This window comes from Amblyomma maculatum, chromosome 5 (genome assembly GCF_055883805.1).
Source record: "Amblyomma maculatum isolate TAMU_Amacu chromosome 5, ASM5588380v1, whole genome shotgun sequence".
NCBI lineage: Eukaryota > Metazoa > Arthropoda > Arachnida > Ixodida > Ixodidae > Amblyomma > Amblyomma maculatum.
Window position 1 is genome coordinate 47998530 of NC_139348.1, and position 25048 is coordinate 48023577.

At 44.3% G+C, this 25048-nt stretch overlaps 2 protein-coding genes across 2 annotated transcripts in view; both read right to left on the bottom strand.

Moving 5' to 3' along the window:
- LOC146188260 (jmjC domain-containing histone demethylation protein 1-like) overlaps positions 1-21804 on the bottom strand; it is a 71057-nt gene extending 49253 nt beyond the window's left edge. Inside the window, exons 1-4 of the mRNA XM_084603708.1 lie at positions 21379-21804; positions 18117-18168; positions 5754-5840; positions 1252-1409 (exon numbers count right to left, since the gene is read on the bottom strand). Coding sequence (XP_084459834.1) covers positions 1252-1409; positions 5754-5840; positions 18117-18168; positions 21379-21560 — 479 coding nt within the window. The 5' untranslated portion in view covers positions 21561-21804. The remainder of the gene's footprint in view (positions 1-1251; positions 1410-5753; positions 5841-18116; positions 18169-21378) is intronic.
- Positions 21676-25048, bottom strand: part of LOC146188261 (uncharacterized) — a 143934-nt gene continuing 140561 nt past the window's right edge. Inside the window, exons 14-15 of the mRNA XM_084605015.1 lie at positions 21753-22130; positions 21676-21699 (exon numbers count right to left, since the gene is read on the bottom strand). Of these exons, the coding sequence (XP_084461141.1) occupies positions 21676-21699; positions 21753-22130 (402 nt within the window). The remainder of the gene's footprint in view (positions 21700-21752; positions 22131-25048) is intronic.

A 25048-nucleotide genomic window follows, 5' to 3' on the forward strand; every position in this document is an offset into this window, starting at 1 on the left:
ACAAGTATGCTCTGGAAACACAAGCTTGACTGCCTAAGAAAGAGGAGAGATCACACTGCCAACCAAGATCAGGTAATTCATGATATGGTTTTTCCAATTGTGATGTATGGATGCAAGCGCTGGACTGGCTGACTGTTAAAGTATCGACACTTTTGAATTGTGGTGCTGGCAGAGACTATTGGACTGGCAGAATATCAAATCAGTGGATACTTGCGACTATAAACTCTGATTGTTTATTGGATGGTCACATTCTAAAGTTAAAGCTCAGCTACTTTGGTTATCTCATGCGAAGAGAGGAGCTATTGGAGAAAACTTTGATGCTGAGAAACACTGAAACAGGAGAAGGGGCAGGCAACGAACGCGATGGTTAGACGACATCCTCGAGGTATTGCAGCTCAATCTGTGTGATATTCGAAAGGTAGCGGGTGGCCAGACAGCTTGGCGTGATATGGTTTATAAGGTCACAAACAGTCCGACATGACTGCACAACTGCACTGATGAACTGATTGACACATGCTGGAGCTAATCTGTTATTTCTGCTAACACTGGGCTATAGAGAAAGTGCTAATACATTTACTGCACAACACAGATGTTTGTAAACATGATAAAAAAAAAAAAACTGGCAAAACTAGGCAACAACCCAGAACCGACACCTGCTTCCTGCTGACGCTTCCTATTCTCTCAGTACAGAGCACCCCCTAATTCGAGGGGAGAAGGGGGGGGGGGGCAAAAATTGGTTTGCCCTTTATGGTTTCTCACCAGTTGTGGCACTGCAGTTGGGCTTAAGGGTCATCAGCAAGTGCAACTTGGCTTTTGCCTCAGGGCCGTCATCTGGTAGCATTCTGATTTGTTATTTTGTCCCCCCGCAGAGGGACACTTGGCTAAAATTTCTGCACTCATGTAGCAATAACGTTTCTCAAGGACCCCACACACAACTGCTAGCAAAAGTCAGAAGTGATGACAGCAACCCCCTGGTTGTTCCCTTTTTTCATCTTTTTTTCCTAGCTGCTTAGAGTGATGACCTTGGATGAATGTTATAAACATGACAGGTCAGAGCAAGATCTGCATTTAATTACCCAACATTGCTAAGAGCTATGCAAGCAGCATAAAATAAAATTCAGTTCTGAAATCAACCCAGAAAGTTACAGAGCAGCGCCAAGTTTGAACAAGTTTCATGCTTCAAAGAACAGAAGCAGTGTTATTCGCCATGCCCTCTCTTGAATGTTCTTCCCAAGCCCTTGCAATACTTACCCCCTGCCAGAAATCAGGGCACTGATGCTCAGAAGGTGGGGGAAAGTCCTGGCAACACGTACCAGCTGCTGCGCGTTCACTTCCAGAGACAAGTGCTTCACAGAGTCCAGCTTTGTGATGTGGCACAAGACTGGCTCAAGGCTGTCCCTGTCGAGCACCTGCATTCAAGAGTGCAGCCGTACTCATGAGGAAGTACATTAGCCGTGCATTAAGAGCCCAACCACAGGCCCACACCTCCTTCTATACTGCAGGGGCAGCCTCTCAACCTAGCCTTGCCATGTCTTGAAGGTGACAGATTTATTTATTTATTTAACAATAGGGAACCAAAGCTGGAGTTTGCTCCGCGACGCCAGCGCTCGGTTTTCAGCGGAGCGGAGAGGAACTACAAAACCTACGCGCATCCGCGCTCGCACTGTGCGCGGCTGTCTGCGGAGTCTGCGCAGCCCGCTCGCTCGGGAGCGCGTGCTACGTTCAGCCGCGCGTGCACGCGGAGCGGGAGAAGGAGAGTGAGGAAGAGGGGGGTTGGTGGCGCGTTCTCGCGCGCAAAGCCGGCGCTCTTTGCCAGTGGGATTTCTTAATTTTGCTTTTTTCTGTGCCCCGGCTGACATAGAGGCTGGCTGGAGGCATGTTTTTTATCGGTGCTTTTGAAAGCAAGAAATTATGATTAATTGATCGCCGGTTATTGTTTTCAAAGAGCGCTTGTTGGCAGGCTCAGACATAATAAAAAAATGAACGCGAATTCGCTGCTTGAAGGCGGGAGGCAAACGACAGGTATCTTGAAGGACTTGAGGCGTCACCTCTTGATGCCTCTGTCCATGTTCACAGAATGAAGGGTCCAGCCTTCGAGTGCTCCTTCCTTTCCCTTTGTGACTGGTCACTTGAAAGGGGCCTATTCAGCTCTTTGGGGACAAACGTTTCAGGCAGTGCTGCCGGCGCCGGGGGGCCTGTTTTCGGCGCGTTTAGGATGCGTTCCCTACAAAGGCACATAGCATGCCGCCTTACCCTTTGGTTCCTGCCGACACCGGCCAGGGGAAGTTCACTGCTGCGGCGCTGCCATCCGAAATCAATGACCTAGCTACCGTTAACGATGAGGGGTTTCTTAACGACCTGGGTCATTCCCCAGAAGCCGAGGCATGCCATTTTTGCGGCAGTTTCCTCTCCACGAGACGAACAGCAAGGAAATGTCTGACGACTTTCCATGCAGACGGGGACATCTCTCCACGGAAATCTTTGTCTTCTTAATTCCACTGTTACGCTGCGCAATTCCTAGTTCAGTTATCTGCTATAGCGAACGCGCAGTTTTGAGCTTTCGAAGCAGGATCACGTATGAGGATAGGATGATTGACGTAAAGTGATCGCATTAATGACGAATATTTGTTTCTTGAGGCCGACCCGGTTCCACGATGGCTGCTTCAGCGCCGCCAGTTAGGGAAGTACGACACACGAACGGTACGAGATACCCCCCCCCCCCAAAAAAAAAAGAAAAAAAGAAAGGCCCACAACCATCCCGTTACTGTTTCCACACAGGCTTCGCGAAAAAAGTGCGCCGTCATTATTTTCCTTCTAGTTCTTCTCTTTCTTTCTTCTTCCCCCCTCATTGTTAGAGCGCGACGGTGGCCACAATGCGGCTGGAGGAGGAGAGAAACAACCGAGCGCGCGCGCGCAAACACGTGCTAGAAAGCAGCGCGGACTAGACGACAACATGCTTTTCTATGCGGCGGCTAGCAGACGACGCGGCCGGGCTGCGCCTAAATTTTGACGGGGTCTCCATAGAGGGCGCTGACGCACAGAGCGGCGCAGCGCCCCCTGGCCCAGGTTTTCTCCCCTATACTGCAGCTCTCAACCGAGAGCCTAGCAGATGGGCAAAAACATACATGTTATGTTACAAGCATACAATATTAAAAAAAATGAAAGAATTCTAAACAGTTCCAATAAATGCGGACAACAAAGTATACAATTTTTGGGAAAAACAACCGAACAATACTCGCAACAGTATGGCAGCATTTCATAAAAACAAACAAACAAACAAAATAAAAAGATAACAATGGTCGGTGTGCCCCATATTATTCCTACGAATTGTCAGTAACATGTAAAGGGAACTGGGAATAAAAGTAAGAAGCATTAATGGTCTCTTGTGATTAACTCTAGTTGGGTTACGAACTGCGACAATGAATTTTATTTAGAGATGAGATTAGCTGATTCCATTCTTTTATCGCACGAGGAAAGAAAGAGTACCTGAATGCATCATTAGAAAAAGAGTATTCCGTTAGCGCATGCTCGTGGTGGTGCGTGTTATTCTAGACAGTGAATGCGATATGTACGTAGTTGTATCAATTTTGTACTGGCCGTGTAGTAGTTAAAGAAATTTTAGTCGGGCTTGTTTTGCTCTAGTCAATAATGTGTTTAAATCTGAACGAGCTAAGAGAAGGGAGGGTGAGTCTGTACGCCTGTATTTGCTGTGAATAAACCTTGCTGCTTTTCTTTGCACGCGTTCAAGTTTAGCTATGTTAGTTGCTGTATAAGGAAACCAAATTGTGTTAGCGTATTCTAAAATTGCTCTGACAAATGTTTTATAGGCCAGAAGCTTAATATTCATTGGTGTGGTCTTTAGGCGTCTTATTAAATAAAATAATTTTTGTAGTGCTGTAGTCATAATATTATTTATGTGTGCCTCCCAATTAATATCTGATGTCAGTGTTATTCCCAAGTATTTATATTCATCAACCTTTAAAAGTGGTGTACCATTAATGCTGTAGGTGAAGAGAGAGGATTGCTTTTTTCTTGTAATTGTCATGGCTACTGATTTTTTAACATTAATAGACATTTGCCAGAGGGAGCACCACTCGGATACCCTGTTGAGGGATTCGGAAAGGATGAGTTGGTCATTGTGGCTTTTAATTTCTTTGTATATAACGAAATCATCCGCGAAGAGTTTAATTTTGCACCCTATATTATTCGTTATGTCATTGATATAGATCAAAAATAGAAGTGGGCTGAGAACTGAGCCTTGTGGAACCCCAGATGTGACAGAGACTGTATCAGATGGTGTATGATCGACTATAACGAATTGTGAACGATTTGTTAAAAAATTTGTTATCCAAGCAGAAACTTCTCCCTTTCCAATAATGTTCTCTAATTTTGCAGTTAACTTGTTATGACTCACGCAGTCAAAAGCTTTAGATAAATCAAGTAGAATCATGTTGACTTGTGAACGGTTGTTAATGCAAAGGGTAAGGTCATGAACTACTTCTGTTGTGTGATGGTTGATAACCCAGCCCAAAAACCATGTTGGTGAGAAGATAGTATGTTTTCACGTTCTAGAAATGTGGTTATATGTTTGAAAATGATATGCTCTAGTATTTTACATTCATTTTGTCTCCTGTCTTGTGAATTGGTATTATTTTAGCCATTTTCCAGTCATGCGCTGCATTACAAGTTGACAGCGACTTACGAAAGATCTGTCCCAGATATTTGCTACACCATTCAGCATATCTTTTAAGGAATTCGTAGTTCTCGATTTTGTGGTTCTCCCAAAAATGATGCTCCTTTTTCATCCATAAGCCTGCATGGTTACATCCTTTTTTTGTCACCAGTTTAATACTGCTTAAATAGGAGACTTTCAAATCCACAAAATGTGAAACGTTTATTCCTCCTTCAAAGTCAGACAGCCAGAGGTGAACCCAGACTTGCCCAAATGTGCAGTTAATATTTTTTCTAGAAATCACTGACAGCAACTGTTCAGACCGGCTCGTTACAGCTCGTGAATTTGAGCCCTCATGTAAACATGGTTAACAGGGACCACAATTGCAAGCTGAGGTGTTTTGAAGTGTTTACTCTCCAAAAGGATGCAGTAAGGCAAGGCAACCTTTCCCAAGCATACGGTACTAAACAAAACAAGGCATACAGCCACAGAAAAACATCTATGCAATTGTCACAAATATAAAACCGCATTCCAATGTTGGGCAACCTTAGTTATTTCCCTCACCACTTTTGATCTAACTTTCCAGACCTAGTTATTTTCAGTGTGCCACATTGCTAGACCAGCCCCTTTCCCACCTATTAAAACTCCATGTGACGATAACAGTACAAGTGTGTCGACTGAGACAAAACTAAGCCAGCTTGTACCTACAAATCACACAGCATTTGTCACTGGCTGATATACCTGATAAATTTAAAAGAATTCTGCCCAAGATTGCATCCTGTGATTGCAGGGCCAATTTCAAGTGAACAAAGCAGCAAAACTGGTAAGTACAAAACCAATTTTTTTTAATTGATTGAGGAATCATCACGACATGCACCACATGCAAATGTGTACATTCTCATGACTGCTCTTTCAGACTCTGTAGGGCCCAAAGTGTAATTCTTCAAAATAAAACAGACATCAGCAAAATACTATGCAGATGGTTTTTCGGCTGAAAACTCACTTTCTCAGCTTGATATAGACACTAAACAAAATATTTGCAAGCCGAGCGAAGACGTTTTCTCCTCGCGGTGCCACTTACCAGCTCCTCAGTTTGCATCTTCTTCAAAATATCCACACAAGCATCCCAGTCATTGACACGAAACCGGCAGAAGTTGACGCGCTTCCACTGCAAGAGCAAGCAATGATTCTTTAACTACATGAGCAAAGCAACACTGGCTCCCATGAAAACAACTCCCTGCAAGCACTTAGGCATAGGTTCTTCATGCGAACAAATTTCTACTAAAGCATGCAGCAGGATTATTTTCTGGAAAAAAGCAGTGCACCGGCACAATGGAGAGGGAGGAAGGGACAACACACCCTCTAAAATTTGACACTACACTGCTGAAGTCGAACAAATGATAGTTCGTACCCCAAGCTCTCAGTAGCCAAGCACAACTAAAACATATCTAGAAAAATTGGATATATTATGTTTAGCTATACTTGCCACCAGGGTGTCAAGCCGTAATCGCAATCGAACCAAAATTTTTGCCCGGAACCAAATTGAACCCGAACTTTTTTCGCCATCTTGGAACTGAACCCGAAACGGAACAAATCGGAGGAACCATTCCAAACTGGTTTGCGGCACAGTTCCAACCCACATTTACTGGAAACTTTCCTATATTATTTTTCTTCTATCGCTGCTTGTAATTAAAGCACTCTCCTTGCTTATTTATAAAGTGCCATAACTAGCTGCAAACATCACAACCACACTGAAAAATTGTCCCTTGCAAAAATATGACAAGAACAAAGAAAAACATTTCAAGAGCACTGCAGAATGTGCAGTGGAGTAAGGTGAAAGCCTGAGCATTGCTGCTGCACACAGTACATATCGCACGTTATTTGCCGAACACAATCAGAGTTCCATTGAACGCGTGAAAGTTCATCGGCTTTCTATAACTGGTTTACAGGAGGAAAGGCGTAGTATCTGTTATAGCAGGTATTAGGCCACATTTGACTACATTTAATCCCCGGCTGTCCCTGGCTATCGATGTCCAAACATGGCATCCAATCTCCCGTGCACGCCTTCCGTCCCAAAACCTCGTCTTCCTCATCGCTCCGCTTGCAGATTCTTGTTGAATCTGCAACACGCTTTGCGCCCTGAGGTGAGAATATTCTAGTTTACTATAGGTGAGAAGTAGCTCAAAGCTTGAACAGAGTTTTCTCAATGGCCTCTCATGGCCACCATTATGCAGTGGGAGAGCTCGCACCTTGCCTGTGAAGCTAGTCAATAATGACACTACAGATACCCCACAAGACCGGCTTCTAACATCCGCAACAGGACACCAACAGTGCCGAACAAGATAGATCAGTAGGGGCATGGCAACACAGACTCGAATCACACCGCAGCCCACACACTGTCCAAGTTCTTTTGCACACACTTCTGCTATACACTCTGCAACAGACTGCACTGATTCGTATGACTGACTGACCACAGTATGCAACCCGACGTCATTCCCTTAGTTCGTGTAGGAGTCATGAACTATGCCACCACCTGGGTAGGTTTCCTGCAGCCTGTGGCACCCCTTGCTTGTGGAATTCTGCAACAATGCCCAGGGGTTCAAGTTCTGTTAACGGAGACCAGAGCACCACCCCTCCTGGTATCAGCTGTGATACCATGTGCTCTGCGTCCAGGTGACGTCCTATTTTGAGTGGAAAGGTCCATCAGCTGCTGGCACCTTTTGAAACAGTGACAATCTCAATGCCAATAGCACTGATGCTTTCATCCGTTTCTGCTGGGCCTATGGCTTTAGGTTCACTTTGTAAAGCTCCAGCTCGCTCTCACTCTTCCTGCTGGCCCCCGTGTAGGGCTCTATGGCGCCAAGGTGGAAAAGTTGGCAGTACAAGGTAAAATGCGCAAAACTTGGATGATATCTGACGTTGGAGCCTTCCTCCCTGTCATGGATTTCCATGTTCAGCTTGTGAACAAAAAACCCATTTCTGCAAAAAAGACCTTGTTCTGGTTTTGTCCTGCTTCACATTAAGCATAATCGGAATTGATTTTGTTTACATTCATAACATGGTGGGTTCACTGCACACCTCGAAGTTTTACACACACTATTATTATTCAATATTATTTGCACATACTGCAGCCTCGATGAGGCTATGGCAGGAATTGGAGTTGGCAGGAGTGGGAAAACAAAGAAAAGTGTATCAAAAAAACATTACATATAAAAGCAAAAAAAATAAAAAATGACCCTAGGAAGCAATGGCCGTCAAAACGTTTTCAACAGGTAGCGAGCGGACATTTCTAGGCAGCGAATTCCAGAGTTCAATGGTCAGAGGAAATAAGCTGTGTTTGAATGTCTCAGTGCGGGAAAAGGAATGAGATTCAGGCTATGGGAACTTCTAGTTATGGAAGGGTTGCTAATGTTCAATTAATTATTTAGTGATGGAAGGCACTGAGAGTGAACCAGTGTGTGCAAAAACTTCAAACATTCTATTTGTCGGCGAGATGATAGGGCTGTGAGACCTAAATCTGTATAATGGGAAGGGAAAAAAATCTTGGCCGTAGTTGTGAAAGATGAAGCGTACTGATTTCTTCTGAACTGATTCTAATTTTCTGATATTGGATTTCGTATAAGGCTTCCTTACGATACAGCCGTAATCAAGAAGAGTGTCAACATTGACAATACTCACGCACTCGCTCTAGCACAACACAGCACAACACTTTGACACAACCTTCAGTTTCCATCGTGTTCTTTTCCTGTGCACTGGCCTTTGTTTCTTCCTGTTGTTTGTGAAATAGTGGCTGCCATTTTTCCACGGTTCTCGATGGATAGCTCTCTTGTCTCAACGACTGTGGAAGCTGCATAAGTGCTCGCTGCGTTAATAAGACCAGATTCGTTTCGCAGCTCTGCCTCTTTCGCAGGGTCTACTGAGGTCGTCCCGTCAGCTCGAATTACCGCTGTAATGTCTTCCTCTCGCATGTGCTCCCCAGAAGGTGCAGTCGTGAGCTCTTCGAGGAATGCTGAGTATCTCTGCTGCTTGCTGCCCTTCCAATCTTTTTACAGCCACTGCATACACTTTCATCATCCTCTGTTGATAGCTTCTCCGGGCCATGAGTGCGGTCATCCTTGCTACATCTTATAAGGTCCTCCTTGCGAGTCTGGTACCTTCTCAGGCCGATAAAGTCATTTTCTTTGAATGATCGCTGCTTGCGTATGTTTCAGTACATGTTTGCAGTCTTTTCTTTGGCGGCTTGAAAACAATCTTGCTTGTAAACTGCCCAGAACCCTCTGCCTGCGTCTGCACGATGGGCGAGAACTCATGCAGAACTAGTCCTACACCCAAAATTAGAAGTGCAGACGGTGCGCGGCACCGCCAAAACAAGGATGGCGGTGCCGCACTACTTTAACTAGTGCAGCTGGTGCAGCCAAATCGAAGAGATCTTCAAACAAAACAACCTACATCGCCAAACAACGTGGCAGAAGAGGGCACCACACAGACACACACATGCGTCACTAGGAATGGCTATGCACACTGCATTGTTTATGCGCTTGGACAGCAGTCGGCTAGAAACTCTATACAGTGCAGTCCACTTATAACGATGCCAGATATAGCGATATATCGCTTATAGCGATATATCGCTTATAGCGATGAAATTCTTGTGATTTATCATTTTTTCTATTGTGCCTATGTAAAAATAAACCAGATATAATGATCGATTATCGGCGGTACATTGGATACAACGATAGATTTATCGCCGCCCGATAGGTGTTTACCATAAAATTTTGACTGAATATTCAATAAATGATAAAATATTTAGAAGACAATGACGTGAAAACTCGGCATATGCGGCAAATGGTGATATGCGATGAAAACGAAATAAGATGAGCACTATCATCATCGCAATCGCAGCCGAGAAAAGGGTGCTGCTGCGGCCGTATCGTCATCGCCATTACTGATTCCACGTCCGTGGAAGATGGCAACGACCACATGGACAGCGCGATAGTTGACGAGATGAAACAGCAGATTTATCGGGATTTTTGGCAGGGTTTCAAGGTTGGAAGCCTCGTGAAAAAATACGAACATTTGCACTTTACGATTTTAACGATCATCAACGCTAGGGATGTCCTTCAGTTCATCCAGCCGCTAATCGGTTTCCTGCACGCAAAAAGGACTGCCGCCAGCGTACACGCTATTCACAGCAATTGTCAAGCTTCAGCTGCTGCTCAAGCGAGCGCGAATTTCCGACTTCTTTAAGTATGCTTAAGTTACTTTATGGCTACTGATGTATACTATAATAAAGTGTTTGGTGCTCTTTACGATGATTAGCATTGTTCAACCCGATTTACTCATCATCGTTAATAAGTAGGCAAGCCTACAGCATGAGAAAATACGTAGGAGTGCCTTTTTTTTTCGTCGGTCCAGATATAACGATAATCAGTTATAACGATCAGATTTTCAAGTTTTTTCAATATTGTTATAAGTGGACTCCACAGTACAGCCATGACGACAGAGGCACAGAGGCTGGTACCAATGGCATGAAATTACCACCAAAATAGCATTGGCTGCTTTTTCTTCTCATCTTTTTATTTTCCTTCAGCGTTTGCCTGGCTTTGCTGGTAAGGCTTCATTGGTGCGAATTATCGGTGCGAAGCAACGTTGGGACAACTAGCAGGTACTGAGTGTCCATGGAATCAGTTTTTCTTGTAGAAAATGCCATCTCGCAAGCAGAATGACAATAAGCCATGAGTAAGAAGGCGAGGAGGCGACAAAGCCCTTCAATTCAGGTAATGGATGAGGGGAACACAGTTCAGTGCCACCTTGCTGCTGTTGGGCTAGAGCAGGCATCCGTGAGAGTGCCGAGAAAAACGAAGCCATCTGTGTCAAGGTCACGGGATAGGGTCACGAAAAAAAGTTCGCATCACTGCATTTTCTGCTGGACTTGTACGCAATAGTGACGTTGACTCCCATAAGCGAAGACTCCAGTGGGCTAACTGGCCTGAAGGGTCTTTAAGGTTTGCTAGCCAATAGAGTGAGTTGTGGTCACTTCCAACTCTAAACAGCCGGAAATACAAAAATGGTCGGAATTTTGTTACCACCCATACAATTGCAAGGCACTCCTTTTCAGTAGTAGAATAATTCGCTTCAGAACAAGAGAAGGTGCGGCTGGCATAAACAATCACCCGCTGAACACTACCTTGCCACTGAACGAGAACTGCACCGAGGCCGATAATACTGGCGCTGGTATGCAGCTCTACGTCTGCCTCCTCATCGAAGTGGCTAAGTATGGGCGTCGTTTGGAGGCATTAGTGAAGCTCCTCGAAGGTCCTTTGCTGCTCGTCAGCCCAGATGAAAGGTTGTTTCTCCTTTGTTAAATGAGTCAGTGCTTCAGCTACCTGGGAGAAGTGCACAAAAAGTGTAATATGCACCGAGGCCCAAAAACCGAAGCACCGAACTTTTATCAGTGGGGGTCGGGAAAGCAGCTACGGCAGCAGTCTTCTCTGGGTCAGGGCTAATATATTCAGCGGTCAAGAAGTGGCCTAGAAAATTGGGCTGTCGAAATGCGAAGTGGCATTTTTCTTGTTTTAGAGAGAGGCAAGCTGCATGGAGTGCATATAGCATGCCCGTCAAGCACTTCAGATGCTCCACGTAGGTTTAAAAGAAAATGACGTCGTCAAGGTAGATGAGGCACATCTGCCATTTTAGGCCCGTTAGTACAGTATCTAGCATTCTTTGAAAAGTGGCGGGAGCAGTGCACAAACCGAAGGGAAGCACCTTAAATTCATACGGTCTGTCCGGAGTGTGATCTTCTCCATCGCATTCATCAACATCAATCTGTCAATACCCACTGCGTAATCCAAGTGATTAAAAGTATTGGGTATGGTGGAGCTGGTCGAATGAGTCCCCAATTCGAGTCAAAGGGTATACGTCCTTTTTTGTAATTTTGTTGAGCCTCTTGCAGTGAACGCAAAACCTAAGTATTCCATCCGTTTTGGTGGCCAGCACAACTGGAGAGGCCCATGGGCTTGTGGACGGCTGTATCATGTCGCTTCAGAGCATTTCATCAACCTGCACCCGAACAGTCTCCCGTTCCTTTGCCGACTGTCAGTAGGGGAGTTGGTGGATAAGGCATTCGGTGAAATCAAGTATAATGCGATGCTTTGCTACTGACATCTCTTTAACCTTGGAAGTGATGGCAAAGCAGTCATGGTAAGTCAAGAATAGCTTGAAGGTGGCGTTCTGGTCAAGAGGCAAGTCAGGATTCACGTCCGTTTTAACTTTATAACCAGTGCTCTCGGGAGGGTCCTAGCTGACCAGCGATACGGAACTGCGTAGAAGGCTCGCTGACTTCATCAAAATAAGCGACAGCAGTATCCTACGATAAATTGCAGCACTCGACACTAAAAATCGTTAAGTGCATTTCAGTTCGCTTGTTATTCAAGGCAAAGACCACCCGAGCAATGCAGACTTGTAGGCTCAACAATAACTTTATGATTATTTCCGTGAGTCACTGAAGGACAGGAGGGTTGTCGCACTGCATTGCAACAAGTTGGTGCGTGGAGGTAGAGTGACATGGTTATTACACAGTGAGAAAGCTCGCCTGCCTAGTGTGTAGTCGTTGGAAATTTCATGCTGGGTGGAAAAAGTCACCATGACTTCTGCAGGTCTGTGATTGTGCCATTTTTCAGAAGAAAATCAACTCTGAGGATCAAGTCCTTGAAGCACTCTGCCAACACAGTAAACCAACAAGAGAAAGTTATGCGGCCTATCTCGACATTAGCGGAGCAAACTTTAAGTGGCATCTCCATATGACCTCCGGCTGTCGCCTGTATTGGCCCTCCGTGCCAAGGAATCAGAACTTTGCATATGATGGTAGTAAGACCTCGACTCATAGGCAAAAATCAGCACCAGTATCTACAGTGGCAGTCATATGATGGTTGTTAACAAAGATCAGTATCTCAATAGAAAGGAGCTCACCGTCAATAAAGTGCACCGTATCACATGTCGTCGGACAGGCCAGTCACTTAGTGCATTGAATTGCAGCGTCGAAGAAAGGCTGTGATTGTTGGGGTGTTGTAGGACTGGTTGGTCGTTCAGTGCATCGAATGAAAGTTTTTGTGATCGTTGGAAGGTGGTCAGGCTGCTAGTCGGAGCAGAGGTTCAGAGGTCAGACTATTTGATCGAATCAGCGAGTAGAGGATGTTGGTCATTATGCTGATCGACAATGGCCCTACCCCCGAGGGTCGCAGTCTGCAGCTTTTCTGGTGCACACTTGGGGACTGCCTGAAGGAAGATTGACAGCTGGATGAAAAGAACTTTCATGGGGACAGTGACCTGGACTATCGTCGAGGTAGAGATGCAGTTGGGACATTGCCGCTGAGGTATTGGCCAACATAGGCGTGCGCAGAGGCCCCCCTCCCAATTCGCTAAGGCAGGCCCCAAGTTCACCTCGATACTTCACTCTGTCGGACCTGTGCCGTTGATTTTAAAAGTGCGGTGTCATTGGCCATGCAGATTTTTTTGAAGTGAAGGCTTTATTACACCAGTCAGCTTGAGCCTTCAGCGTCAGTGTGTGCCTGAATGAGTGCCATATTGGGCCTCTCCTTTCATGTGGCCCGAGCTCGAGCTCATCCAGGCACCCACCAACATGCCGCAGTGGCCAGTGGTTATGGGGCTCATCTACTATTTCCAAGAATGCGGGATCGAATCTTGGCCTGGAGGCAAAACGCAAGGTGTCCATGTGCTGTGCGATGTCAGTGCGAGTTGAAGAACCCCAGGTGGTCGAAATTTTTGGAGACCTCCACTTTGGCGTTTCTCATAGCCTGAGTCGCCTTGGGACGTTAAACCCCACAAATCAAACCAAACCTTTCACATAAGAGGGTGACATTAGAATCAACCTGCTATGACATTTGAATTCACGCTACCCCTATGCCACAGGCAGGAGCTGCCAACTCGGGTTGCTCTTTTCATATGGGAGGGTGATATCAGAATCAGCTTGCCAGAACCCTTTGCATTCACGTTATCCCTAAGACACGCAGGCACGTCATGTGGCTTGGTTAAAGCGGGACTTTATGTGGGCTGGTAGCTAATGCTCTAGTATCATACCCTTAGAGGCTGAGTTTATGTGTCGCCAATAATATGTGGCACCCTACACTGATAGGGCATGATAGAGAAATAATGTAGCAGGCAAAAGAAGCTTCCATTTCTATCCTGATTTAACAAAAGCTAAACTGAAGCTAAACTTTCTACTATAATGGTGGCCGAAGACTTGTGCTGCTGCATTCAGTCACCTTTTCCTCCAAAAGCTAGGGACTCAATTTAGGAACCATTGTGAGAAGTGCGTCCGTCGAGTAATTTTCAACTCTGCATCCATGGCGAAGCCTGCTTTGTTCATTAGGTGTAGAGTATTTTGTTTGTGTTGCTACTCCATCCAATCAAAATAAATGTTTTATTTAAAAATACTGCAATCCACGAGAGATGTCAGCAGGGTGGGAGTATAACATTGCGGGAAAACAATAATCGTAGACAACCAGTCCTCATATTTGCGCTGTGTTTTGTCTGTAGGGGCCTTGCGGGGAGGGGGGGTGGGCATTGCAGTGAGACTTTGCACCCCCTAATGCAGAACCCTGTGCACACACCTAGTCTGATGCTGGTGGATGTCCCAAGGTTGTTCATCATAGCGTGGTCGAGGGGCACCCGTTTAGAATCTGTGCAAGCTCATCCGATGATACAGGTATTACGTGACCAGCTTCGCCGCAGTAGAAGCATGGTTAGATTGTTTGGTGTGCACCACGCATGTGCTTTCCAGGCACATCAGTTGAAACTGAATATCAGGGTGCAAGATGAGCGGGAGCTGCAGGATGCAAGTGGTGCTGGTGCAGTGGTGTGCAACAAGTCGCTCTAAGTCATAGCATATGGCAAAAGCGGCTGGGGGATAGTAATGATCGCACAGCTTGGCAGAGCTCTTCTTGCAAGAGATACTTCCAACATACAGGTGTTACTCAAGAAAGGGAAGCTCTTGCAGCTCTTCATGCACAATACTGCGGATAAGTTCACGGAAGGTTTCACTTTCGTTCCCGGGCATCAGCAAGTGAAAGTCCACAGCAATGATGTCCACAGGGCGATCAAAATGCACAAATTGCTGCTGTGAGGCACATTCCGTGCTAGTCGCTTCCCTCATAAAATCAGCCAGAGTACATGGAGGGTCACGTACAGGCCAACAAACTGGTGCTCCTCAATGCCTCACATAAGATGGTGCACTATTCTGCTTCAGACATGGATGGATTCGTGTCGTTGAAAAGCAGACATTTCTTCCATGAACGTGACGATGCTCTCCTTAGGCCTGTGCGCTCAGGACTGTAGAGACAGTTCAGCCATCTCTCTTCTTGCAAAATTGCCAAAAGTTCTAAGCACCCAGAAGCTCTTCGTACATGGGATGTGCCCCGCATCTCCACCAAAATGCCACAGAGGCAGGTTTTTTGGCACCAACACACAGGCACTGGCAAATGAGGTCATGAATGCGTCAACCGACTCACAGGCAAGCTCCCAGAGAGAGAAAAATAAGCACACGCCAGTCGCCTGAACTCGACTACATGGCAGCACCAGTATTTAACATTGCATTATTATTAACAATTTGCCTCACAGTGTTTCTTGTGATATGCACAATTTACAGAATGTGTTCTTTAACATACTATCAATAATGCATCTGATCAAACCGCTCCATAATGCGACCTTAGCAGTGTTCTGAAATGGTACAGCAATTCGATAGTGATCTTAAATTCCACTAAATGCAAATATATGTCTTCCTCTCCCCCTAATAGCCCTTTTCTCTTTCCCTGCAGTATCTCTAATACACCACTAGAGCTAGTCGAATCATGGCCTTGTCAAAATATCTCTCAGTGCGTGAATGTTACTAATATCATCTCGGCATCTAATAAAACATTAGGCTTTCTGAAACATCATTTGCACAGTGCTCATCACGTGTCAAATTAATTGCATACAAGACATCTGTCAGGCACCAGACTGAATATACGTCACCTATTTGGAACTCGCATCTATCTTACCCCATCAGCTCATTAGAATCGATTTAAAATCATGCAGTCAGATTCATTCACTCTATGTAGTCATAAGACATCAGCATTTCATTTTTAAAACTGAAATCTGGCTTTTCAACGCTCTCTAGTTGACAGCGCATCGCCAGCCTGTCCTTGTATCACAAATTCTTCTTTTCTTCCCTTCACCAAGCACCATGCATCACAGCAGCAGCCTGGATGTCCCATCGCACCAGCCGTTCGATACAGTTGTGCACCCCCATCCACTCGAACCACAGCCTTCACTGCCTTCTTTTTCTTCTGGACTGCTAAAGATTGAAATGGCCTACTCCATGACATCACTGCTACCACGTGCCCATCGACAATTTTAGCACCTTTAACTGACCATTTTTTCAATTATTGTTTATCATGAGATATTTGCATTTTGTATAAATTACCACCCCTTATGTAATGCCTTCTTATGGGGGACATTTAAGGCAATAAACTGAACGGAAGGAACGTAAGTACAATGAGTGGCATGAAGTCTGCAAAAAAAAAAAAAGATGCATACAATGTATGCCACAGAAACTGACATATCAGATTCCTAATTTCTTGAATAATAATTGTGGTATATTTTCAATATGCTCAAGGAAAGTTTTACTGCAAAATTTTAGAAAGAATATATTGGTACATATATTGTTGCTCCAAGAAACGTAGTTGGAGGTCTGCTATACGATTTACTGTTCTATTCTTATCATCTTGTTCTTTTTTTGTGTGCCTAATTTCGGTCACATAATCTCTGTCCTGTGATAATGTGACTTTTCATTGAATTTGTGCATTAATTCTATATCCTGCTTTTTTTTCTGCATGCTGAGATAGCGAGTGCAGTGCCAAACAAAATGGGTGAGGGCAGGAAGTTGACACTTGTCAGGCCAGCCCTTTGGGGAAATGTACCATACTATCTGAATAAAGTTTTTACTTGATGTAAGGGAGGGTGGAGTGATTAAGCATTATACTAAAGTTTACTTCTTAACCAACAAAATAGAATGTCGCACAGCCTTCATGGAAGAAATCTCAGATGGCACGGCATTTTTCTATCTGAATGCTTGCCACAGCTCCATCCTGTCGTGTCATTATACTGCTCCCTAAAGCACTTTTCACACTTGCAAATCGCGAAGGGCATGCGACCAGAGAGCCGCGCAGCATGACTGCTGTTCACACTTGCAAATACGGTCCCTTTCCACATCTTGTCTACCTTGACTGTTCACCACATAGAGCAAAGCTAACTTACGTTCCCGTCAGCTGAACCGCTGATTAGCTTAACGGTTTGCAACCCCCAGTCGCAAAGCTGAAAAATCGAGCAGTCGTCAAATGACCTGCAACTGTCGCTTTTTGACCAATGTGAAGATTTGCGACAGTCGACCAAAACTATCCCGTGACCTCAGTTAGTCACAAGTGTGAATGGGCCTTGGGAAAGCTCCAGTTACCATTTTCAAGGGACATCAGAAGACTATCACTCAATCTTTGCATTGCAGAACGAAGCCAGCATCAGATTTATACCCCAGTCAAGCGTGCAAGTTAAAGTGCACTTAAGGAGAGTGCACTTCGCAGCTCGAAAGACACTTTACGCTATGCAGTGCAGAACAGGAAAGCGGAGTACACTCGCATTAGCACTCGTTGGTACGAAACCGGTATTTGAAAAACATTTGGGAAAAGAAATTGGGAACTCCAAGCGTGAAGTTCAGAGAATTGCTTTTTGTAGTAGTAAAAGACACAAAACTGCTTAAAATTTGGCACCGGGTTACGATTCGGAGACCCCACATCAACAAGCATGATGAACAACACCCCCCCCCCCCCGCCCCCTAACTAAAAGTGGCGTCGCCGCACTGGCGTACCACGCTTAATTTGGAAGTTGCATGCATGGTTACTTCCTGTTTTTGTTATGTGATATCTTGCCTGTCGCTATTATAAAACAATTCCTCAAATAAAAATATGTACAAAATACCTAAAATCAACTTTTATACATATCTTATCACAGAATACATTTTTGACAAAGAAATTTCTTCCGGCGAAGCTACGCGCTCAGCCCTCAGTCTGTTTTGCGAATGCACTCTGACCTGAGTGCACACTTTGGCAAGCGCGCTCAGCGGTAGAGTGCACTTTTCATATGTGACACTCGCCATAAGTGCACTTTATTCTGCGTGCTTGACAGGGGTATACACAGGTGCCGAGTAAACCCACTAATCTAAAATGTTGAAAATTTCTCTTAGCTCTATAAGGGTTTCTTGAACAGCCATTGAACACTGTCCCCACATCCATCTCCAATGAAATCTTTTTAATGAACGTTGGCTGCAATTTCACAATTTTCTCCATGTTTGTTACAACAAAGTTAAACTCCATCAAGTGGTAAGCATGCAGAAACTCACTAAGGCAGGCATGAAACAGAGTGTTCTCCATGTGCGGCTGACCCTGGCTGTTCTGAAAATAAAAAAGTACAAAAAGGGCTTACCTGTAAGCATACTAATTTTGATATGCATGTATTTTTGAAAAAAGGAAAATGAAGGGCTAGGCAGGACAGATCAAAGTCACACAGCAACTTTTAGAGCAAAAGTACAGTAAGCAGTTTGTCCTAAGAGGTCATCAGAAATGTATGTTTAAAATAATGATGGTCATGATGTCACAGTCAATGACATGTCGTCAATGCACCTTCCAATAACCCACAGCTTCGTGCTAGGCCATGATATCAGAACTCATTGACGTCACTGGCCTCTACTGTGTGGCTCCCGAGTTGCACTGAGAAACCAGTGGCATAAAAGAAGAATGAAAAACTGCATGAACCATTCCAAAAGTCAAAATGATGCTGCCATGAAAGGTTAGTATTAGGAATGACCAAGATACGATAAACACTTACCAAACATTCAAGCAAAGGGCGGAGCGAAATTGTTTACACAGCAAGGTAGCAATGATTTCAATGTATGATAACATTCGTGGCTTTGGGGTGCATGGACAACACCATCATTCATTCCACCTCTTGTTGTATCCACCTCGGTCCTCATTTATTGTGCTAGCTTCACCATGAACTCCTCACATAGCTACTGAATGCAGTTGTAGATGCAGCCTTTTTATCATAAAGAACATATATTTGGAAGTCCCACCATTTCAGCCATGTAAACAATGCACTCCTGCTAGCGAATTTCACTATTTCATATTGTTAGCGATTGGTGGATATGCACAGCACACTTAGAACCGTCTACTCTTTTTGAAGCACTTGTTCAACGCCAAGCTGCAGACTTCTCTCACTTGCCCTCAAGCAGGAGTCAGGAAAAAGTGCACAGAGAGGCAGCTACAGCAGGGTTGAGCTTAATGGAAACGTAGAGAGAGAGAAAGCAGTCCCCTCTTCCAAAGACTTTGTGATGAAGATACCCTACACTGGTGAAGGGGCAACTCCTTAGTCAGATGACACCAATGACACCAATATCTATGCAGACAGATAACGAAACAAAACTGCAAAGTTAGGCAATATTAAAGCTTAGAAAATTTTCTTGCAAAGCATAGAGATGAACCAAAGCAAGCATTACAATACTACACAGTGTTTACGCCAAACATACGATTAAGAAGCAAAAATTCTGAGATCAGTGCCAGGCTACATTGCAAGGCGGTAAAGTTTCACGATCCGTACCTTCACTTTCAGCCCTCACAACATAAACATATTGTAGGCACTGTGCATGCATGTCGTCTTCATCTATACATATTAATTGTGATCGGTCATCTCATCAGAGAAAAGACGAAGTGTGAATGAAACGCTGCCGGTTTGTAGCTGCTGCTTCGACTGGGCTGCCAACTGAAAAGTGAACCTGCTGATGCTTCCTCCTGCCTCATAAGTGGTGGAGGCGTCTTGTTCCTGCCATCCTCTATGTGACACCTTCTGGAGCTCCGTTCCGGTCGTATTGTTGGCGGCACATCCACCTTCATAGCGCAAGCTAACTCACATCACTCCTGTAATTACCGTTCTGACGCCTGCAGCTACAGACATGCATTCGCCAGGTGCCCATGCTTCCTCTGTGAATCTGACGTCCACTGCCATTCCTCAGCTCTTTGGCTGAGCCTCCCTCCTATCTTCGCCGGTCTCCGAGGTGATGACGTGGATGACCGGCTACAACAGTATGATCGACTGCACTTTTAATTGCTGGAACGCTTCTATGAAGCTGATCGATGTCACCTTTATCTAAGTGATGTGGCAAAAACATGGCTCTTCAACCCTGAGAACACATTACTGATTGGACCCACTTCACCTCCCTGATCCGCAAATCTTTGGCACTATTGGTACTGGTCCAACAGCTTTCCAAAAGTAATTAGACACCCACGTTCAGCTTCCGGGCTCTTTGGCTCTTTTGCCTTTGCTGCACTAGCAGCCCAGAATCCCTCTACGGTAGCTGACGTTTGCGCCACTTTCCAGCGGCTTGACCATCTAAAGTTGCAGCAGCTCAACAATACCTGGAATCCAAGCCAAACTCCCAAGGCCGATCTGCGCACAATGATCTGCTCTATTATTCATGAGCAGCTACAGAGTGACCTTTCTTCAGCTCTTGTTTCTTCTCGTCCACCTGCCTTTCTCCTGCGTTACATGACATCAAGGACGTGCCTGCTTCCTTTACTCGTCCCATGGCTTCAGAAACACCAGCACTGTCTTACGTCCCAACGTACGATGAAGTTGCTGCGCTACCTGCTACTGCTGCTACTTGTCCTGTCCACCCTGCACCTGTCCAACACAGCGTCGCCGCCTGTCCTCGAGACCTCAATTGTATGGTGCTTGGCAACCGCTCCCACCTTGTTCAGTTTGCTTTTATTGCGACATCCACGGCCATGATACACGTCTGTCGCCGACGCCTGTGAGATGAGTGTGCAAGCTGTGGCTACCTCCGACATGACGATGGGTACCAGTATCCTCTTCGCCAGTCTTATGACGATGATGAGCTCTGTCGCCCCTATTCTCCGTCCACTTCTCCTGACCGGTCTACGAACGAACATATATTACATTGCAGCTCTCCATTACCCTTCTATCGCACATCTTCGCCCCTTCAACTGCCTTCTTCGAACTGGTGGGATGGCGTGCACTTGGCGGAATTTGCTATGGACTTTGACAATTATGGTGCCAAATAGGTCATGCTAATGACCCTTTTTTCATATCTCAGTGGCAAGAAGAGGGTAGGATTCATTATGCGAGTAATAAAATTATCTACATCGCAACAAGTGTCAAGCCAATTTTTGCATTTCGAATAATCAACCATTTCATCATCCCCCTCCAGTTCGATATATCTGGGTTTGACTGCACTCCATTCATAATAAGAATTATCAATATTTGCATACCCTAAACCTTCTTTTCAATAGGTCCAAAATTGTGATTTTAGGCACATCCATAGTAAATTAGAATTAAATTACAAGCAAGAGTTCCAGGGCAAAAATTGCAGGACTAATGAGCATATTTCACCAAAAACGAGAAATAAAATAATGTCTAATATCTCCCTTGTTAATAATGAGTGCTCGATGAAAAAGCGACATGTATAGTTCATAATCCCCATATTAGCAGAAACCCGTCTCTGCCATCTAAATAAGGAAAAACTCTACCCTGACCTGTTCTTTGAATGAGCATTGCACTACACTGTCTGAAAAATGAGCAACTGTACTTACTTGCACAAAGTTGTCATTGGAAGCCACTTGAAGATTGTAGTCAGCAATGTGACCATATCAAGAGAATTCTGCATATTTGGGGCAAAGCCCAAAATATGGTCATTTGGCACCACTGTGTTACCACTGATGCTGTCTGGCCCATCACGAACACATGTTTGACGGCCACCAGTCCTTAGCCACATCGGAGTGCTAGACGGTTGAGGCAGCGCTGCTACGTTGCTCCTAACTGGCACATTACTACCACTGCTGGCGGCTTTGCTTGCTGGAGTCTTGTCTTTTGTTTCCCTTTGTTCAACATCAGTTGGTTGCACAGAAGCAGCACTGATGGCAGTGCTTTTGGAAATGTTAGGAGGACAAGGAAGCAAAGCACTGACATCTCCCAGTGATGGCACATGATGCGACGCAGCCGGAAAAGCCTGCTCAATCTCGTATGCCATTTTAACATCCAAACCTTCACTTCCATCAACTGAACATGTTTGTTTCGGGACGACCACATATGCCAGGCCCGAATGAGATTTTGCCGCTTCCTGTTTGCCGTCGAGTTCTGAGGGAGATGACAAATTGTGGCCTTTAGAAGCTTCGCCATCAGCCAGCGAATATGATGAAGAGATAACCAAGGAACATCCTGGCGCAGGTGGCACAGGATGAAGTGTAGGGGGTTTGTCCTTGCCTATGATAGGCTCAGCTATAGGCTTGTGACTTGACGAGCCTCCATACAGAGAACTTGATGCACTACCAACATGAGCTTCTTCCTGAAAAAGGAAAACGAGAGGGGGAATGCTTGCACTGCTTCAACTACATAAAGTCTTGGGACACAACCAGTAGTCTCCAACAAATATCCAGTTCCCATTTAACAAAGTCAACAAAATATTTTTTTTGCATTCCATGCTAACGGCCATATAGCAGATCAGTTCAGTTTAGTTCAGTCGTGTCCGACTCTTTGTGACCCTATAGACCATGTCACGCCACACTTTCTGGTCTCTCACTATCTTCCTAACATCACATAACTTCATCTGCAGCGCCTCAAGGATGCCATTTAACCATCGCTTTCGCTGCCTACCCCTTCTCCGGCCACCCTCAACCTTTCCCAACATCAAATCTTTCTCCAGCGACTCCTCTCTTCTCATCAGATGACCAAAGTATCTGAGCTTTAACTTTAGAATTTGACCCTTCAATGAACAGTCAGGGTTTATGGTCGACAAAGTATACGGCAGCGCATACTTTGAATTATCTGTGGTGAACAGACTACTATCTGAATTAACAGGCTTTTTTATTCATAGACTTACGCGGAGCTTGGCTTGACCAACTACAGTATTTCCCGCTCAATTTAATCCAAACGCCAGACAATTTAGTCATAGCGCCATAGAATTTAATCCAGGCGCCACAGAAAATAATCCAAGCGCCAAAACATTTAATCCTGCCGCCACTGATTTTAATCTGGTCGCACTTCAACAGTTCCTGGACAACCAAGACCATTAAATCTATTTCATCAACCCTATAACCATGCGCATCAAATAATTGGGCTTTCTGAGCGTATTAATATGAATAATGTTGTCAAGCGATTTTGGTGGGTCATGTGACAGTGTAATGTGATTTGGTGTGACATGTGCGATAATGCACCCATTTTTCAACTGTATCATCATGGGTGTCAAATGAAAGGGCTTTTCGAGCTTAATAAGGCGAATATAGCAGTAAAACGATTTTGCTGAGTTACATGACAGTGTAACATGATTTCTCTTGACATGTGCGATAATTTGTTTTTTCTTTAACCTTCCAATCATGGGTATCAAATGATCGGGCTTTCCTAGCGTATTAAGCTTAATAAGGTTGTAAAGCACTTTCGATGAGTCATGTGACAGTGTAACGTGATTTGGTGTGACATGCGCCATAATCCGTCCCTTTTTCAACAGTATCATCACGGGTATCAAATGAAAGCGATTTTGGAGCTTAATAACGCGAATATTGCAGTAAAACCATTTTGCTGAGTTACATCACAGTGTAACATGATTTCTTTGGACATGCGCGATAATTTGCTTTTTCTTTAAACTTATAACCATGGGCATCAAATGATTGAGCTCTCTGAGCATATTAAGATGAATAAGGTTGTAAAGCGATTTCGATGAGTCATGTGACAGTGTAAAGTGATTTGGTGTGACATGCGCGATAATCCGTCCCTTTTTCAACAGTATCATCACGGGTATCAAATGAAAGCGATTTTCGAGCTTAATAACGCGAATATTGCAGTAAAACCACTTTGCTGAGTTACATGACAGTGTAACATGATTTCTTTGGACATGCGCGATAATTTGCTTTTTCTTTAACCTTATAACCATGAATATCAAATGATCGGGCTTTCTCAGCGTATTAATATGAATAAGGTTGTAAAGCGATTTTGATGAGTCATGTGACAGTGTAACGTGATTTGGTGTGACATGCGCGATAATGTGCCCATTTTTCAGCAATATCATCACGGGTATCAAATGAAAGGGCTTTTCAAGCTTTATAACGCTATTATTGCAGTAAAACGATTTTGCTGAGTTACATGACAGTGTAACATGATTTCTCTGGACATGCGCGATTTCTTTTTTTCCAACCCTATAATCATGGGTATCAAATGATCGGGCTCTCTGAGCGTATTAAGATGAATAGGTTGTAAGGCGATTTTGATGAGTCATGTGACAGTGTAACGTGATTTGGTTTGACACGCGCGATAATGCGTCCCTTTTTCAACAGTATCATCACGGGTATCAAATGAAAGCGCTTTTCGAGTTTAATAAGGCGATTATTGCAGTAACAGGATTTTGCTGAGTTACATGACAGTGTAACATGATTTCTCTGGACATGCGCGATAATTTGCTTTTTCTGTAACCTTATAATCATGGGTATCAAATGATCGGGCTTTCTGAGCGTATTAAGATGAATAAGCTAGTAAAGCAATTTTGATGAATCACGTGACAGTGTAACGTGATACGTGATATTTTTATCTTTTGGCACCCTTAGTCATGTGTTCCTAATGATTCAGATTTTAGAGAGTAATGGAGCGAATGTTTCAGTAATATCAGTAATAGCTTTACTGAATTACGAGGTCATATAGCGTGATATGGTGTGACATCCGCGATTGTTTCCCTCATTTTGAACCGTACAATCACAGGTATCAAATGAGTCGGTGCTTTGAGGGCAGAAAGATGAGTACTGGAATGAATAAATATTGGTGAAATATGAGACATTTTGACTTGACACGGTTGATATTTCATTAAATAAACACTTTTTTTCAACCCTATCAGCACTGGTATCAAATGATGAATAGTCTTTTATAGCACGCCAAGGCAAATACTGCAGTAATACTTTTTTTTCTGAGTGATTTGGCACAGTTACGCGGTTTGTTTTTAAATACGCGGTAATAAATTACATTCTCAATGTTATCATGATGTTTGCCAGAATCATCCACTGAGTGCAGCAAAACTATTTTGCAGTAAAGCTTTTCTGCTGTTTCATGAGACGATGTTTGGTAATTTCGTTTGACATGCGCGATAATACCCTTTTTGCATCCCTATTGCGCTTGGCGTCGAATAAATCGGCGCAAAAGGCTAAAACTGCAGCAAAATAATTTTGCTAAACTATTGTACGAAGCTACGTCATTCGCTTGGACATAGCCGATAATATGCAAATT